At 41.4% G+C, this 16,677-nt stretch overlaps 1 protein-coding gene across 1 annotated transcript in view; it reads right to left on the minus strand.

Annotated features, from left to right (window-relative positions):
• Window positions 1-7,687: 7,687 nt before the first annotated feature.
• The window catches only part of PHKG1 (phosphorylase kinase catalytic subunit gamma 1), a 222,700-nt gene continuing 213,710 nt past the window's right edge, over window positions 7,688-16,677 (minus strand). The window contains exons 8-10 of the mRNA XM_078683552.1: window positions 11,651-11,804; window positions 9,754-9,879; window positions 7,688-8,467 (exon numbers count right to left, since the gene is read on the minus strand). Of these exons, the coding sequence (XP_078539678.1) occupies window positions 8,222-8,467; window positions 9,754-9,879; window positions 11,651-11,804 (526 nt within the window). The 3' untranslated portion in view covers window positions 7,688-8,221. The remainder of the gene's footprint in view (window positions 8,468-9,753; window positions 9,880-11,650; window positions 11,805-16,677) is intronic.

Consider the following 16,677-nt stretch of genomic DNA (forward strand, 5'->3'; position numbering starts at 1 on the left):
ATCTTCGTCTGTCGGACTCGTCCAGCGCCTCTGTACGTCATCTTGTCAAGCTACGCTTTGTTGTTTACATGCGTACGTAACATGGACACCATGTTACTTCTCTTCACATTTCCCTCAGAATGGCATGAATTTTATTCCGACGCCGTTCTCACTGAGATTGATAAACGTTTCTTTTGATATCAACAGCGTTTACAAGCAGGTGTGAAGATTTGGACAAAAGACTATCCATTTTTACGTCGAGATTAACCAAGTAACTTAATTTGTTACTGTAGTGGAGAGAAACGCAAAGGGTCTTGTGCAAGATAGTTTATTGTCAGGTAAAGCACAACAGACTGCCGTCAGCTTGTCAACCTGGGAGCCCGGGTCACTGTGTCAACATTCCACAGTGAACGCCTGGCTGCCCAGGGGAATATACCAACATGGAATGAGGCAGGGGGGGGGAAGCGGGGAACAAGGGAGAGGATGGAGCATTAACTTAGGTTACAACACATCATCCCCCTTAAGGGAAATAACCAAAACGAAACCTGTTACCCAGACTGGGATGAATTTGTGTAATATGACTTCAGTGTATGTGTCTATCTCATTACGTACTGTTTGTGCCACTGAGGAGAGGTTCTGAATCTGTCACTCCTTCTGTCTCGTCTGATGGTTTCACTGATGCCCTTATCTCCTGCTCTTCTCGCTACTGTTCTATGTTCTTTCCCTTCTGCTGGAACCACACGATCATGACTCCATAGTCTCCCATCTTCCACGACCACGGAGTTTCTATTAGGCCGTTGGATGGTCTTGAAGGCATAGAACTTGTTGCCCCCTTTCCATAGTCTCTCGGGCTTCTTTACATATACTCCTTGTCCTTCCTGAAATTCTCTCTCCTTCACTCCCCACTTCTTGTCGTACCATTCCTTGTATTTCTGTTGATTGTCTTCAATTCTCCTCTTGACCTCTTTGTGCTCGATCTCCGTTGACTGTTTTCTCCCCATCCAACCTGGTGTGAGTTTGGTGCCCGCTTTTCTTCCCCTCAGTAACTCGAAGGGCGTGCATCCAGTGGTAGACTTAGGCGTGGTGTGGTATGCCCACAACATGTCCCTTATGGCTTCCTCTATGTTCTCCCCAGCCCGGTTGGCCAACTGTATGCATTCCTTAAGCATTCGGTTGACTCTCTCCACCTTTCCATTAGCTTTCGGGCAATACAGTGGTGTACGAATGTGGGTCACTGAACAGTCTTTAAGGAAATCCTTCATCTCTTCCGAGACCAGTTGCACGCCGTTGTCGGTCACCAATGTGGAGGGTATACCTTCTAGTGTGAACACCTCTTTCAGGAAATCTACTATCACCTTGGTGCCCACGCTGTGGACGGTCTTGCAGGTTATCCAGCTTGAGAAGTAGTCTACTAAGACTAATAAATACCAGTCCTGGGGTCCTTTGCCATGAATGGGACCTGCTATATCAAAGCCTAACTTGCTCCACGGCTCCTCCGGTACTTCAACTGGTGACAGCGGGGCTCTTCTCGTGATCTTTGTTTTGTCACTCAGAGCGCACGCGTAACAATCACGTACCTTGTCCTCCATTTCTCTGTCCATCGTTGGGAACCAGCAGTCTGCACGAAGTCTGGATTTGCACAAGCTTCTTCCTAGATGTCCTTCGTGCGCCAGTTCCACTACTTTGTTTCTTAGGGCTTCTGGAGGAACTAATTTCCCTGACTTCAGTATAAAATCATCTTCCACCGATAGCTCCTCTCTCACATTCCAGTATGGCTGGATCTCTGACTCCATGTCCTTGCACTTCTTGGGCCATCCGGACAGTATGTGCCTCCTCACCTTCTTCAATACTTCGTCTTGTTCCATCTGTGTTTCCCAGGACACCTTTTCCACTGCTGCTAGACGCACCTCCAGGATTGAGCTACTCTTCACCTCCTCTTCCTCTTCTCCTTCTGCGGGTGCTCTCGATAGGAAGTCTGCAACTCTATTTTGTTGCCCAGGTATGTAGGATACTCTGAAATTGTTGGCTTGTAGACCCACTGCCCATTTGGCTATCCTTGGCGTCATACTCTCCATGTCTTTCTTGGTGAACAGGGAAACCAAAGGTTTATGGTCAGTCTGCACCTCAAACGGAATTCCCCATATGAAAAATTTGTAGTGGCAAATGGCCCAATAGACAGCTAGTGCCTCCTTCTCTATGGTCGAGTAATTTTTCTCAGACAATGTGAGTGTTCTTGATGCGAAGGCTATCACGTTTATCTTGCTGCCCTCCCTCTGTGCCAGAGTTGCCCCAATGCCTCTGTTGCTTGCATCCGTGGAGATGACGGCAGTCACTGTCCCTGGCCCAGTTTCCTCCTCCTCGTCGCCAAGAAATGTAGTGGAGAGAAACGCAAAGGGTCTTGTGCAAGATAGTTTATTGTCAGGTAAAGCACAACAGACTGCCGTCAGCTTGTCAACCTGGGAGCCCGGGTCACTGTGTCAACATTCCACAGTGAACGCCTGGCTGCCCAGGGGAATATACCAACATGGAATGAGGCAGGGGGGGGGAAGCGGGGAACAAGGGAGAGGATGGAGCATTAACTTAGGTTACAACAGTTACCTTATACCACAGTGCCATCTAGTGGCTGTATTATAGCTTTGTACTAACATTTTATTTTTAGCACAAAAATTACATCATCTTTATTTTTCTCTATCTTTTGGTTGTTTAAAAAAAAGAGGGACATTTCTAACATTTACTTTATTTCAGGAACCTTTAAACAAACTTGTTGGTGTTCTTATGTTTATTGCTCATTTCACCACTAGTATATTGTGATACAACTTTTCATCTTTGGTTTCAATACTATGTGAACAAACCTTATTTACTGACTGTCACAATTTACAGTATACTTTTGTTACCAGTGGTCTTAATTATAATTCTGCCTCTTTTTTTTTTTTTAAGTTGCAAACATGCAGAATGTATTAACCCCTCCGTTTTTTCTTTCCATGCCTGGCGATCAAATGGCAAAAGTGAAAAAAGGTTTTTGAGAGGTACACAAAAGTTTGTGGTACCATTCTTAGTGCTGAGAGGCGGACAGCTCTTCTTCTTCATTGCCTCGGCTCTGAAGGACAAGAGGTGTTTGATCACCTGCCTGATGTGGATGATCAAACCTTAAACAAATATGAAATTTGCATTCTGAAACTTGACAGGCATTATCTACCTAAGGTGAGTACTATTCTTGAACGGTATCACTTTGGTAGGAGGACATACAATGAAGGAGAGTCAGTTGAAAACTATGGGCTGCACTTAGGAAGTTAAAATCCTCGTGTAAATTTCGTGCCCTTGTGGAAGAAAGAATCAGGGACCAATTCATGCTGGGGTGTAATGTTGAAAAGGTCAGAAGAGACCTTTGGCAAAAAGATGTACCGACTCTTGAGGAGGTAATATCCATTGCCAAACAGATTGAGCACTCTTTGAAATGTGTGGATATTATTACTAAACATGAGAACAAAGATAATATCATTCAGTCAGTAAAAATTAATTCAAAAGGAAAAGAGTATAAGAGAGGTACTTTGACAAAGGGACAGAAAAAATGTGAGAGACGTAAAACTCAAATGTTACAGGTGTGGGAGTAAGAATCACTTACCTAATGATAGGAAATGTCCTGGACTCAAGTCAACTTGTATAAATTGCAAAAAAGTAGGGCACTTTACTTCAGTTTCCAAGGTTAAGAAAAGCAAGGGGAAGGTTCTTGCAGTTGCAGATAATAGCAATAGTGATAGTGACAATGACTCTGATTGTTACTGCGGACAAGTTGTTGGCCAAGTCTCAGATAATCAAAAAACTGGCACTCTGGATAATATAAAGGTGGCGGGAGAGCTTAATAGAGTCTTGTTAGATTCAGGTGCGAAAATCACAATTATTTCAAGACAATTTTTTATGAGCAATCTCGCTAAGGTTGTAAAACTACTTAAAGCTGATATAAGACCTACTGCATATGGAGGTGAACCTATAAAGTTAATAGGCTATTTCACTGGGTTGATAGAGTATGGTGGCAGGTATACCACTGGGAAAATATATGTTTCACATAAAGGAGACAGCATCCTCAGTTGGTTTCACCAGAGAGATCTTGGGGTAATGTTGGACCCTAACAGTGATCCTCCCATTATTTTGAGAGAAGATTTTAGAGTCAATGATGTATTGGTTCAAGATTGTGATAGTGACTTTACCACTCTTCTAAAGAGAGAGTTTAAGGATGAGATAGGGTGTCAACAAGTTTATGCTCATAATATAAGATTAATTCCGGAAGCAACACCTATAGCTTGTGAGGTCTGCAGTGTACCATTGTCAGTGAGAGATGAGATGAAAGGAAACTAGATAAATTAAAGAAAGAAGGTATAATTGAGGAAGTGGAAGGTACCAGGTGGTTGGCGCCAGTTGTAGCCTCTCGAAAATCGAATGGAAATCTGTGCCTATGCATTGATTTAAGAGAATTGAATAAACAAGTGATCATTGATAAATATCCATTGCCAAAAATATCTGACATGTTAATGCTTTTACAAGGTGCAAATGTTTTTTCTACCGTGGACTTAAAATCGGCCTATCATCAGATAAAATTGGAAGATGAGTCCAAAGACCTAACAGCATTCATCACTCCCTTTGGCACTTACAGATTTGTTAGATTACCATTTGGTCTGGTGTCTGTAGCGTCTGTATTTCAAAGAGCTTTAGAAAGGGCTTTGAAAGGCATTGTAGGTGTAAAAATGCATCACGATGATTTGCTTGTTTATGGAAGGAATGAATAAGAGCACCATACGATACTCAGGGAAGTCTTTAGGAAATTTCAGGAATACAATCTAACTGTAAGGATTGGCAAATGTAAATTCAAAAGGTCATCCATAGATTACCTCGGACACACCATTTCGGGGCAAGGTGTACAACCCAAGGCTGAACTTGTAAGTGCCATTCACAACCTTCCCTCTCCATCCAATAAGGAGGAACTAATGACATTTCTTGGAATGTCAGAATACTATAGCAAATTCATAAGGGACTTTGCTCGGATGTGTGTGAATATGAGGAAATTATTATGCAAGGGTGTCAATTTCATCTGGTCCGATGATTGTGAAAAGAAATTTATTGCAATTAAGAGTATGCTCAAAAGTAGCCCCAAGTTAAAAAGTTTTAATCCCACTAAAAGAACTGTACTCATTACCGATGGCAGCACGAAAGGTTTGTGTGGTGTGTTAAAACAGAAAGATGGAGACACAGAGAATGTCATCTTATCCCTATCGCGAAACCTCAGAGGTGCAGTACTGCGTTATTCTGTAATTGAAAGAGAAGCCCTAGCTGTACCCTGTGCGATAAAGAAACTCAAGAATTTGCTGTGGGGTGTGAAATTTGAAGTACGGTCTGATCACAAGCCACTGTGTCAGGTTTTTAATAAAAAAGGTATAGATGCTATTTCTGGGAGAATTTCCAAATGGGTTGTAGCACTTCAGGGATACAACTTTAAAGTTGAGTTTTTGCCAGGTGCAAGAAATAGTGTTGCAGACACTTTGTCACGATTGGTGGTACAAAGTGATGATAAGACTGAAGTTGAGGAGGATCATATTGATAAATGGGTTTGTACCATTGAGGCTGGTGGAATGAAAGAAAACAGATGGCGAGAAGAATGTGTCAAAGATAAAGAATTTCTTGAGTTAACCTCTCTTCTCAAGAAGGGATGGGATAAGAAAGTTAAAGGTGAGTGTGGAAAATATTGACTGTTGAAGGATGAATTAGCTGAGATCGAAGGTCTTATTTTTAGGGGTATTAGATTAGTTCCACCTACCACAATGCGTGAAGAACTTCTTGTGTTGGCACATGAGGGTCATCTTGGGATGTCTAAGACTAAGGAGAGGTTTAGACTTACATATCGGTGGCCACGAATGGACATGTAGGTGGAAGAATTTGTGAGGGATTGCATATCTTGTTGTATGAGTGAAAATTGTCAGAAGCCAAGGGTTCAACCTATGGTTATAAGGGAAAGACCGAAGAAGCTGTGGGAAGAATTAGCCTTTGATATTTTAGGGCCCATTCGTGGAAATGGTTGTGAGAGTAATGTTTTTGTGTTGGTTGATTTATATTCTAGATGGTCAGAAGTAAAAATCACCAAGTACATTGATACCATGCATGTGATAGTTTCTTAAGGAGGTCTTTGGGAGAGAAGGGTTACCTGGTGTCATGTTGACTGATAATGAAACACAATTGGTCTCCTGTGAAATTGAGGAGTCCTTGTTGAAGTGTTCCATCAAACATAAGAAGTGTGCTTTATATCACCCAGAGAGCAATTGCATGATGGAATGTTTCAACAGGGTGTTAAATGAAACCATTGATTTAGCCAAGCATAATAGTCTGGATTGGAAGAAGGAGGTAATCAGGAAAGTTGAAATTTACAGAGTTACACCTCATGCCATAACTGGTCGTACTCCTTTTGAGTTACTTAAAGGAAGAAGTGCTAACACTTTGGTTGCTCCTTTTTGGATCAATGGTGTAGAATTCAAAAGAGGTATGAAAAGCTCTGATAGTGATTGGAAGCTCAAAGAATGTGACAAAATAAAAGCACACAAAATGAACTATGATCAAAGAAAAGCAAAGAAAAGCTGTGAAGGTAACCAATGTCAAATTGGGTGACTTAGTTATGATTAGAGCTCCAGTTGCTAGGAAAACAGCTGATTTGTTTCAGAAACCTCACAGGGTAATCAAAGTATTGACTAATGCTATCAAAACTGAAGATTCCTGCATTTGGAATCTTAACAGAGTAGTGGTTATTAAAAACAGTAAGTTAAATGTTGGTAAAGATAAATCCTCCTCAGTTTCTTCCCGATTGAGTCCAATCATGGATAGTGGAATCTATGGTGATTCGAGAAGCAAGAGGATTCCCAGGTTACCATTGAGGCTTAATGATTATCAGATGTAATTTGGTATTTTTATATATATATATATATATATACATATACATATATATATATATATATATATATATATATATATATATATATATATATATATATATATATATATTCATCACAATGTTCCTTTGTTTTGCTTTTCTTTATTTGTGTATATAGGGGGAAGGTGTGTGACATTCTGAAGTTACTTAATTCACTGTTACTTAATTCACTGATATGTTATGACCACAGACATCTTCCTTATGTTTAAAGGTGCACCATGGTGATAGAACCTGGTGTGATGATGCTTCTGCTGTCCGTTGCAACTGACATCTTCTGCTGGATGGATGGGATCACTTTACTGGAATAAACTTATAACTACTTTTGTTACTTGGAGTCTCATATTCTTCATTTTACCTTGAATTTCACACACTGTTGGATCATTAATTATTTGTTTTTCAAAAACAATAAATTTGGTGTGCTGCTAACTGAAACATGGTGGCCCCTCACAAAATTTTCTGTGCCTTTACAAGAGCCTCCATGGTGGAGACTCCTAAGCACAAAGATGATTGCTGGGCAGGTGGTAATCTCTAGATTAGGTAAACAGGGGTTAGTCAGAATGGTAGACATAACATTCTCTGCTGCTCTGACAGACTGCGGGCCACCTAACAATCTTTCAAACTGGCTGTCCGTCTGTCTTATTTGAAATCCAACATTATACAAGGGCAAATCTAGGAGTAAACTATATTAGCTCTTTTTCCATAATAACAAAAGCAGCACTTTTAAAATGAGAACTATCTAAGTGTGAGGAAAAAAGTTCTCTTTTCTTTATTACTGTTACATAAGCCACAATTATACTGAAAACTCAGTTTCCTCCATGTGTTATATTCCTAGCCGCTAATTAATGTATTCCATTATTATATCCAGCACTGCAGTGCCTACAACAAACATCCATCCAATCTAAAATCATACAGATGTATTGGCTTTGCCAGTGCTTGCTGCATTTCACTTCACTTCAAGATACCAAAGCCCACTTGCCAGAAGGGTCATAGCCAATATAAAGTAAGCAATAGGAGTTGCTATTTCACTTATTAAACACTAACATTTTGGCATACATTCCATGGATGTTCACACTTTGCAGAAAGTAAATTGTCTTATCAATAATAAAACCTAAACTGTAGGTTAGTCTTTGATTGACTATGTTGTATGCGGTGAATAAATGTATTTGAACAAGTATACCATATTTTGGTTAAAATAAATTAAAAATCTGCAATAAATATTCTGCTTATTGAAACTGTACAAGAGTCCTACAGAGGCAACTCATGGTTAGGCCATAGTTATAATTCTTCTGCTGCTAGAGACAGCAGGATGGCCTTTGGGGTGTTCTCGAAGAGGGCTGCCCGGTTCTGCTGCTGGCCCTTTTTGACCCAGTGTCCATAGAGGCGGAAGGCACAGGCATCGATCAGTTTCCGGATGGGCTTCAGTGCGTATGGATCACGCAGTACGATCTCCTTCGTGAGCGGCTTCACTCTCCGATAGTAATGATAAATCCGAACCGATGCCAGCACTGTCAGGCAGACCACCTAAACGAAGAGGGATACAAGTCAATGTTGTGTTTCAAGGAACATAGTAAGACCTTAAATTAGGGTTGGGTCAGGAAGGCTGTATCAATGCCAGATCAGACACATTTACATAAAGTGAAGGTAAGAGCACTTAGAGTCAGTGATTCTGAACCTTAAGCCTGGACCCAGCCCTATAAAATTTGTGTTGAACTACACTGACACAAAATAAACAACAGTATCGTGGTAAGCCCTGCTTTATCTGTTTAAAATGTATTTAACATGTTGAAATGGTATTCATGATTAATTTTCAAAAAGTTAAAGATATTTTTATCAAGCCCAAGTAATATGATTTCTGTGTCCTGCAACTAGTCAAAAATGCTACCTCAACATGAGCAGATAACATAATGCCATGTGATCAATTAAAACAATGCTTCTATGATGGGCCCGGCATATCAGAAACATATCAAACCACAACTTTCCTGAAAACAGTTACAAACAACCCCTAGTCATGTTATATACATTTACAATCTTATGATGCACACTGATTTCCAAACCTATGGAAAGATCCTTAACTTATATAATCAAATTACATCAGGATCAATAACAAACTTGTTGAGTCCTCGCTCACTTAATGTGGAGATTTCTTTAAATGCACTTTGTTTCATACCAGATAACAATTTTTTGCCAGAAATGCTATCAACTACAATCCATTTCTTTGCTGTATTTTTGAATCCTCATATACAATGCTTGTTCTAATGCAATTGATTAAGCACTATTCCCTCTCAAAGAAATAAATGATGTAACAATGTTCCCCAACCTATAACCCACCCCCACTTCCACATGCCCCTCCCTGTCCTCACACATTCCACATAGGTCCCTTTTATTTCGTTATTCTATGGTTTGGGTGTGTTGTGAAGTCACCTTATTTTTTTCTTGGGGTAGTCTGAATATACTATAATAAATTCTGAAGAAAGGAATTCATAAAAAGCAATAAATATTGCTCACTGAGCCCGGAGGGCCGCCCTTCAATACCATTCAGCACTTCATTAGTCTGTGGGGTTTTTCAATACTCACTATGTTGGGCTTACACATGGTAAATGGCCATTTATTTTGAAAATCAATATTGAAAACTAAATTTCATTTAGAACATAAAACCAAAATAGAATAAAATCTTGTGGGTATTACTAATGGCAATGAATATAAATTAAAACAGAAGAATCAGACCGAATCTCAGATAACTGTTCAATTAATTCAATAACAAAATAGAAACTTCGTTTAAAGATAATAGCAATGAGTTAAGAACAGACCTTGAATTTCCTGTAAGGACTAAAGTGGCGAACTTCTTCCACGTCATATTGCTGGAAAAATGGATGAGCAAGAGCTTCTTCTGCTGTAAATCGCCTTTCAGGGTTAACCACTAAAAGTCGTGCAATCTAGGATGAAAATGATCAAAATATTTACTGTTACTGATGATCTTCCCTAAATATGTTTTCCACCCAGAACATTACAGGGAGTTTTACTCAAAGATTTGTTGAATTATGGTGCATAGCAAACTTAGCAACCTTCTCTTTTTTCCTAATATTCTCCTTACCTTTTCTCAAGTTATTACAATTCTTAAGCAGTCGCCTGGATTACAAAATATATATATTTCTCCAAAGCAGGATAAGATCTATCTAGATCACTCATCTTAGGTTTCCAAATCTGGGGAAAGACTCAACCAACCTTTAACCTTAATAGATCTTAATATGTTCTCAAATTTGGAAGTAGATTGTCAACCTCATCATAGTGTTGTAGGAAAGCTAACAAGTTTAGTTTTCATCACATGTTGCAATCTGCCATTGTTTACTTATAGGACCTTCACATATTTTCCTACCTTCATAGACCACGATGGCTATGCTTTCCAATACGAGGAGTGAAAGGAGGGCTGACTTAAGAGATTTGATCTTAAAAAGATTTGTTGTAAACTCTTGTTTTAAATGTTTATTCTAGAGCTAATTCAGTTTCTCGTTAGATTACCCAAAATGTTCATACTTTTCTCATCATTTTCCCCTCAAATATTAATGGCTATAGATAAATTGCTGTTTTCTTTATTTGCCCACAATATCACTCACAACAACATACCAACTGATAATATTTTTGTGTGTTTGACTAATTTTCATTTCAATAGTGTTCCTTTGAACACCTTAGTAAAATAAGTAATCTCTGCAAGGGCCAGCGAATGCAGTTTTTGAATTGCTTATTTTGTTCCCTATAACAGTTATTTAAAAATTACTTAGCTTATTTAACAAATCATTTTACATTTCTCCATTGGCAGTGAAGGACTGTGTGATGTGTTACATGAGATTAATGACCTGCCACAGATGCTTCATTGATGCCTTATAAAGAAGACATTAAGGGTGTGAGGTATTGAAACATCATTAACAATCAGTGGATGACCTGCCTCACAGCTCCCCTGCCTTGTTTAGAGGCCGAGAAACTGATTTATTTCCAACCAGTGACACCATCTGAAACTCCTTTGAGATAGGCCAGGCAAAACAGGACATTCAAAGTCATGTTGTCAACAGATCTGGCCTATGGAAGGTGGGGATTCCGAGGCTGTTGTTTTCCCGTTTGAGATCACCAGGCATAGTATGGGGGCTCCAGAAAGGAAAAACAACAATCCCCCCAAAAATCCCCAAAAGCCACTGACATAGATTCTTTCGCTTTTCAAAATGCCATCTCACCTACCACACTACTATTACATTGCAGTCCAGACAACAGTCAGCAATTTTGCTGAAACTTCCCCGATGATATGGTGGAGACCTCTTAGATGGGCTGCTGCTAAGGCAGCGGTGTCAAGGCCTCTACCTCCCAATTGTTTTTAGACAATTCTTTTTACCTTACCCCTGCTCTTTTTCTTGCTGAATAAGGGTTGGCTTCATGCAGCTACATCTTGACCCCTCCCTTTACCATCTATTGTGTATCCAGCCTCAGATGTGAAAATTGACCAAATTGCATAATTTATTGGAAGTCAATGGAACCAAATGATCCTGATTCTTACTTCATAAGGATGAGGTTTCCCCTGCTTAATGTGCATTGGAGAGAGTTATTTACAGACAAGCCATTAGATGCAGGACCTTTTCGCAGGACCGCTGACGGCAACATCAGGCACCTCGACAAAATGTAATATCTGTGTGGGTTTAGGGTTATTAGATCAATACATACCAGATCTTTGACAGTGTCAGAGCGATCGTCCCACTCGGGGGAGCCAAAGTGATAGTCTCCATTCATTATCATCCGCAGCATCAGCATCTGCTTCCTGTGCCAGAAGGGAGGCAATCCGGCCAGGAGAGTGTACATGATGACACCAGAGCTCCACCTGAACACATAGTGAAATTCTCTTATTTAGGGTCCAGTCAAAGTTAAGATATAAGTAGAAATATGAACATTGATTCACTAAAATACCAAAGGTAGCAGACATGGCATTGTACATCCTTTTACTTCCACACACACCCATCACAGAGTTGGCCCCCTGTACCACTTTTAAGCAAGTAAACAGTCTCCTGTTTGCTAATAAAGGACAAGTGAAAGGGCAAAGGGTGTAAAATATACAGAAACTAAAGGGACTCTCAGACTCCTGCTTACTTGTTTTTCTGTCTGTCGTGTTTATAATCCATGAAGCTAACAGTAGGAAGGGCAAGGCCAGGGGCATCAAAGGATAAGCTAAGGGTAACTACCCAATCCTAAACCCAATTAACATTCATGAGCAGAATGTTAACTTCCTTCTGAACCTTGAGTCCATTAATCATATGATGGTCTGGGTTCAAACTTCTTGATTAGCTAAACTATATCTATGGAAGAATCTCTACTGCAGTCTAGCAACTGAAATTTGAATTGCAAATGGAATGAGTAAAGCTCCTGTTCAATCAGAGTGGAGCTGTCATTGAAAGAAAAAAAGAGAGAAAGACAGGCGTACACAGAAGACAGGATTCTGAAGAGACAAAGGAACATATATTTATGAGGAAGTGGAGGAGCGCAGCATTAGCATCCTTGGTTTAACGACCCGCTTCGCCATTTCTGAAACACAGGTCTGACAGGTTCAGCCCTGCTTTCCTTCTGCACTGGCGCTAAATTTAGCTCCCCATAGTGCAAGGGTGTCTGCATTGCAGAGGAAGATTGTTTATGTGCAGGAAGGTGTGCCTTCCTGCACATAAACACTCTGAAATGGCGTTTTGTATTTTTTTATGTATGTTGCTTAGTGCAGTGCACATAGAAGTAGCAAAATGTCATTTTTAAAATGATTGTTTATGTACAGGAAGAGACGCCTTCCTACACATAAACGATCAGTGGCCTTTTGCTTTTTCTATGTGTGCTGAACAACGCAGCAGAAGGAGAAACAGCAAAAACTAGGAGAAATTAAACATTTCTCCTCATTGCACCAGGGTAAGACCATGTTTTCCCTGGTCTTAATTTTGGCTCCACGCCATATTTACGCTCCTCTTGTAAAATATAGGGCAGCATAAAAATCAATAGTTGTTGCTGTGGAATGCCCACCAAAACACCTATTGCCCGCCCCGTTTACGCTAAGTATAGCGTTAAAGGGTGCCTTATTCACAAAACGGCATTAAGCCACATTAAGTGGCTTTACGCTGCCTTGTAAATAAGGTGAAGCCCCTATAGCCACCACAAGGTCTTTAAAACTGACGTTGTGGTGGCGATAGGGGCTTGTAAATATACCCCAAAGTCTAAATGAGAAGACGTGCTTTGAGTGTTAGGGGCAGCACAAAGATAGAGAGAAAAGGCTAAAAGGCTTTAAACACAATTAAGACAGAAACAAAGGAAGACAGTTTCACATACTGCTGAACTGGTGATGAAGTAGTGCTGACATGTAGGCCATATTAATGTGGTGTGCTGTGTTACGAGGATTTGTATTGGGCACTTATCGCCTGAGAGGTATCCAGGCACTGGAGTAGATAAGAAAGCCATCAAGCTCTTAGTTGAATAGCCAGATCTTCAGTTTCTTGAGGAGCTCAGGTAGAGATGGGGAGGTCCTGATGTGCTGTAGAAGGTTGTCCCAGAATTTGGCGGCATTGTAGAACTTGGAACTGGACTGGAGACTGCTTTGACTACGAGGAAACTGCAGAAGTAAACCTCATTGTCCCCTGTGACTTGCTACCTGCTGGAGGTGGTAGTCTAGAACTTTACAAAAGCTTTTTAATTTGCTTCATACAATCAGAAGTATCCCCCTTAGCTTCGGTGTCATAAAAGTTTTCAAATGTTTCCCAAGTATCCACTAACTGTGGTAGTTGCCAATGCTTGTTATCAATTTGAATGAAAGACAGTGATTTTGAATGAAAGACAGTGATGTATTATTTGCTTGATATTTTATATCTTTAGTGGATTTTGTTCAGTTTGATGTCTAAAAATTAATAGAAATTAGACCTATTTTTATACATTGGTGTCAGATTTACTTTGTGTCGTTTATTTTTCTTTTTCAGCTGTTTTTGTACTTCTAAATGCTTCACACTTGTTCTTTTGACAAAGCCTAATTAAGCAAAGCTGCAGCTACCCAGATCTGCATTAAGGTTTTGCAAACGAGCCTCTCTGGACCCAAGACAGATTAGCTAGTTTATGACACATTGAGATTGCACAACCACACCATATAATAAACTGCTTTCCTCACATGTGCCAAGGTACAAAGTGATGAGGAGGATGCAGGAGGACACATTGATAAGATATTGAGTTGGTTCCGTAATCCATCAGTGGGTAATTTACAACCGCTGATGCTTGCTTGCAGCTGTGTGGAAAAGTGCTTAGATATCAGGCTCAAAGCATGATATTGATGCTCATATATTCCTGCGCCTTGCTGTTGCTGGGGGATGCATGCCCCATAACCTACTGCTGCATTCTCTCCCAGGAGGGAGGAGGAGGAGCCAGGCAGCGTTTGAAAAAGCACCGAGAACCACGGCGGCACAGGACACGCCTTGCTGTTGCTGCTGCTGTTGCTGGGGGACTGCAAGCCCCATAGCCTACTGCTGCATTCCCTCCCAGGAGAGAGGAGGAGGAGCCAGGCAGTGTTTGAAAAAGCACTGAGAACCACCGCGGCACAGGACATGCCTTGCTGTTGCTGTTGCTGGTCGACTGCAAGCCCCATAGCCTACTGCTGCATTCCCTCCCAGGAGGGAGGAGAAGAAGCCAGGCAGTGCTTGAAAAAGCACCAAATAACAAGCACGGTGTGGGACGCGCATTGCTGTTGCTGGGGGACTGCAAGCCCTATAACCTCCTGCTGCATTCCCTCCCAGTAGGGAGGAGGAGCCAGGCAGCGCTTGAAAAAGCGCTGAGAACCACCGCCGCACGGGCAGGCCCGTCGTTGCCTGGAAGAGGAAGGGCAGGGCCACCCCCCCATGACTTTTATCTTCTGCTGAAAAACTGTGGGTAAGACTTTGCTGGTTCACTCTTTTATTAGACCCCTTGCGCCGTGTCGAACTTTGTTCAGGAGGATCGCAGGGAAGAGTATTTGCAGCAGGGATCAGGATCAGGAGAGTGTCTCCTAACTATCTCAAGGGAAGAGTTTTGCTGGTGAGCAGCCTTTACAACCCGGGCATTACCACGCGCTGCCATTACTACGCTGCTTTCACAACGCAAGTTGTTTCAACGACTTGCGCTGGAGGGCGCTGTTGGAAAGGGAATAGTTTAATTTTCTATTCCAACACCTTCCCTACTGTAACGTGGGCTGGAGTTGGAATAGAAAATTAAACTATTCCACTATCCAGCGCTTACAGCGCAAGTCGTTGTAACGACTTGCATTGTAAAAACAGCGTTGTAATGGCACGCGTGGTAATAGCCCGCGTTGCAGTGTCATACAACCGTTTTGCTCATCATTCCCCCACAGCAGTGGACTGAGCTGCTCTTGTGCTCCCTCTGTCAATTTTATCTTGTTTGCTGTATGACTAGCTCGCATTTTCTTAATTCTTTTATAGTACAGACTCCAAGGGGTGGGGAAAATGGTCAGGTTGAAATCTTTTTCCCACTTTATCCAATAATGATATTCCCTGTATGCTCTCTGGCTTGCTGCTTGTTTTGTCGCTTGTTCTGTGGCTCCTAGTTGGGTGGTTACACTGTGGGTCCGTTAAGGTTCAGTAATGGGGAAACGCACTCGCGATGTTAAACTGCTTTGTCCCTAAGCAATCCCCTCTTCCCCACTGCCCCCAACCTCAAGCAATAGAATGCCACAGAGGGCTATAGGTGCTGTAACAACAGAAATAGAACTCACAGAAAGGCGCCTGTCATTAACCCTGATCTTTGTCTCCCACTGCTAGATGTATCTACTTCCAAAACCCCTACCCCAGCCCCAATACCTAGAGTACATGTCCCCTCGCCATCCCCACAACAAGAAGCTGCACCAAAAATTGCAACCCGGAAGGGGGGGTGCTGCTCCTAGTAAACGCAAGAATGGGAAGCACAAGCAAGTAAGTGAGGGGAACCCAAAAGCAAGAAAGCCAAAGCGAGGCCCACAACTAGTGTGGAGCCCTTGGATAATTCCGTTGAAATCATAGAATCTACTGCCAACACTCAAATAGTTTCGGTATATTCATCTTTGGTGCAGAACATGTTGCCAGATCTATTGACCCAATTTAGAGCAATTGTGAAGGAAGAAGTTGCCCCCTTAGCTGATCGTATACATAATCTGGCAGCATTGGGGGATGCTAGGCAAGCACACATATGCACTAACACCACACAAACCCTATTGAGGGGGATTGATTTTAGCAGCCAGGTAGACAGCGCAAACTTGATACCCCCAGACATGCCTGTGATGCCTAGGAACCAAGACTTCACCAGTCTTTGGGACCCCAGTCGGGTCGATGACCTCACTCCCTCGAGAGACAAAACCACCCTGACCTCTGCACTAAGTCTAGGTGTACACCGGACACAAGATCATACTACCTACACAGCACCAAGGAATGTTAATTGCGAGGTTGGGAACGACAACACAGCACACACCATGTGGAGTACAAACAAAAGCAAAAAGAGGGGTGGAGCCCTAGGAAGGAGTGGAGTAAGAGTATAATGACTTATGAAAAAGAAGAAATACCACAGCAAAGACAGCCAGTGGAAAGTGGAAGAGAACGGAGACATGAAATGTGTACATGGCAGAAAAGTGTTTAAAAGTATGTGAAAAGACGTGGGAAGTTTGGTTTTTCAATGACATTGAACACAAATGCATTCCTGGATGAAATGGAGGGAATATACCC

Source organism: Lissotriton helveticus, chromosome 3_1, assembly GCF_964261635.1.
Source record: "Lissotriton helveticus chromosome 3_1, aLisHel1.1, whole genome shotgun sequence".
In the NCBI taxonomy this organism is placed as follows: domain Eukaryota; kingdom Metazoa; phylum Chordata; class Amphibia; order Caudata; family Salamandridae; genus Lissotriton; species Lissotriton helveticus.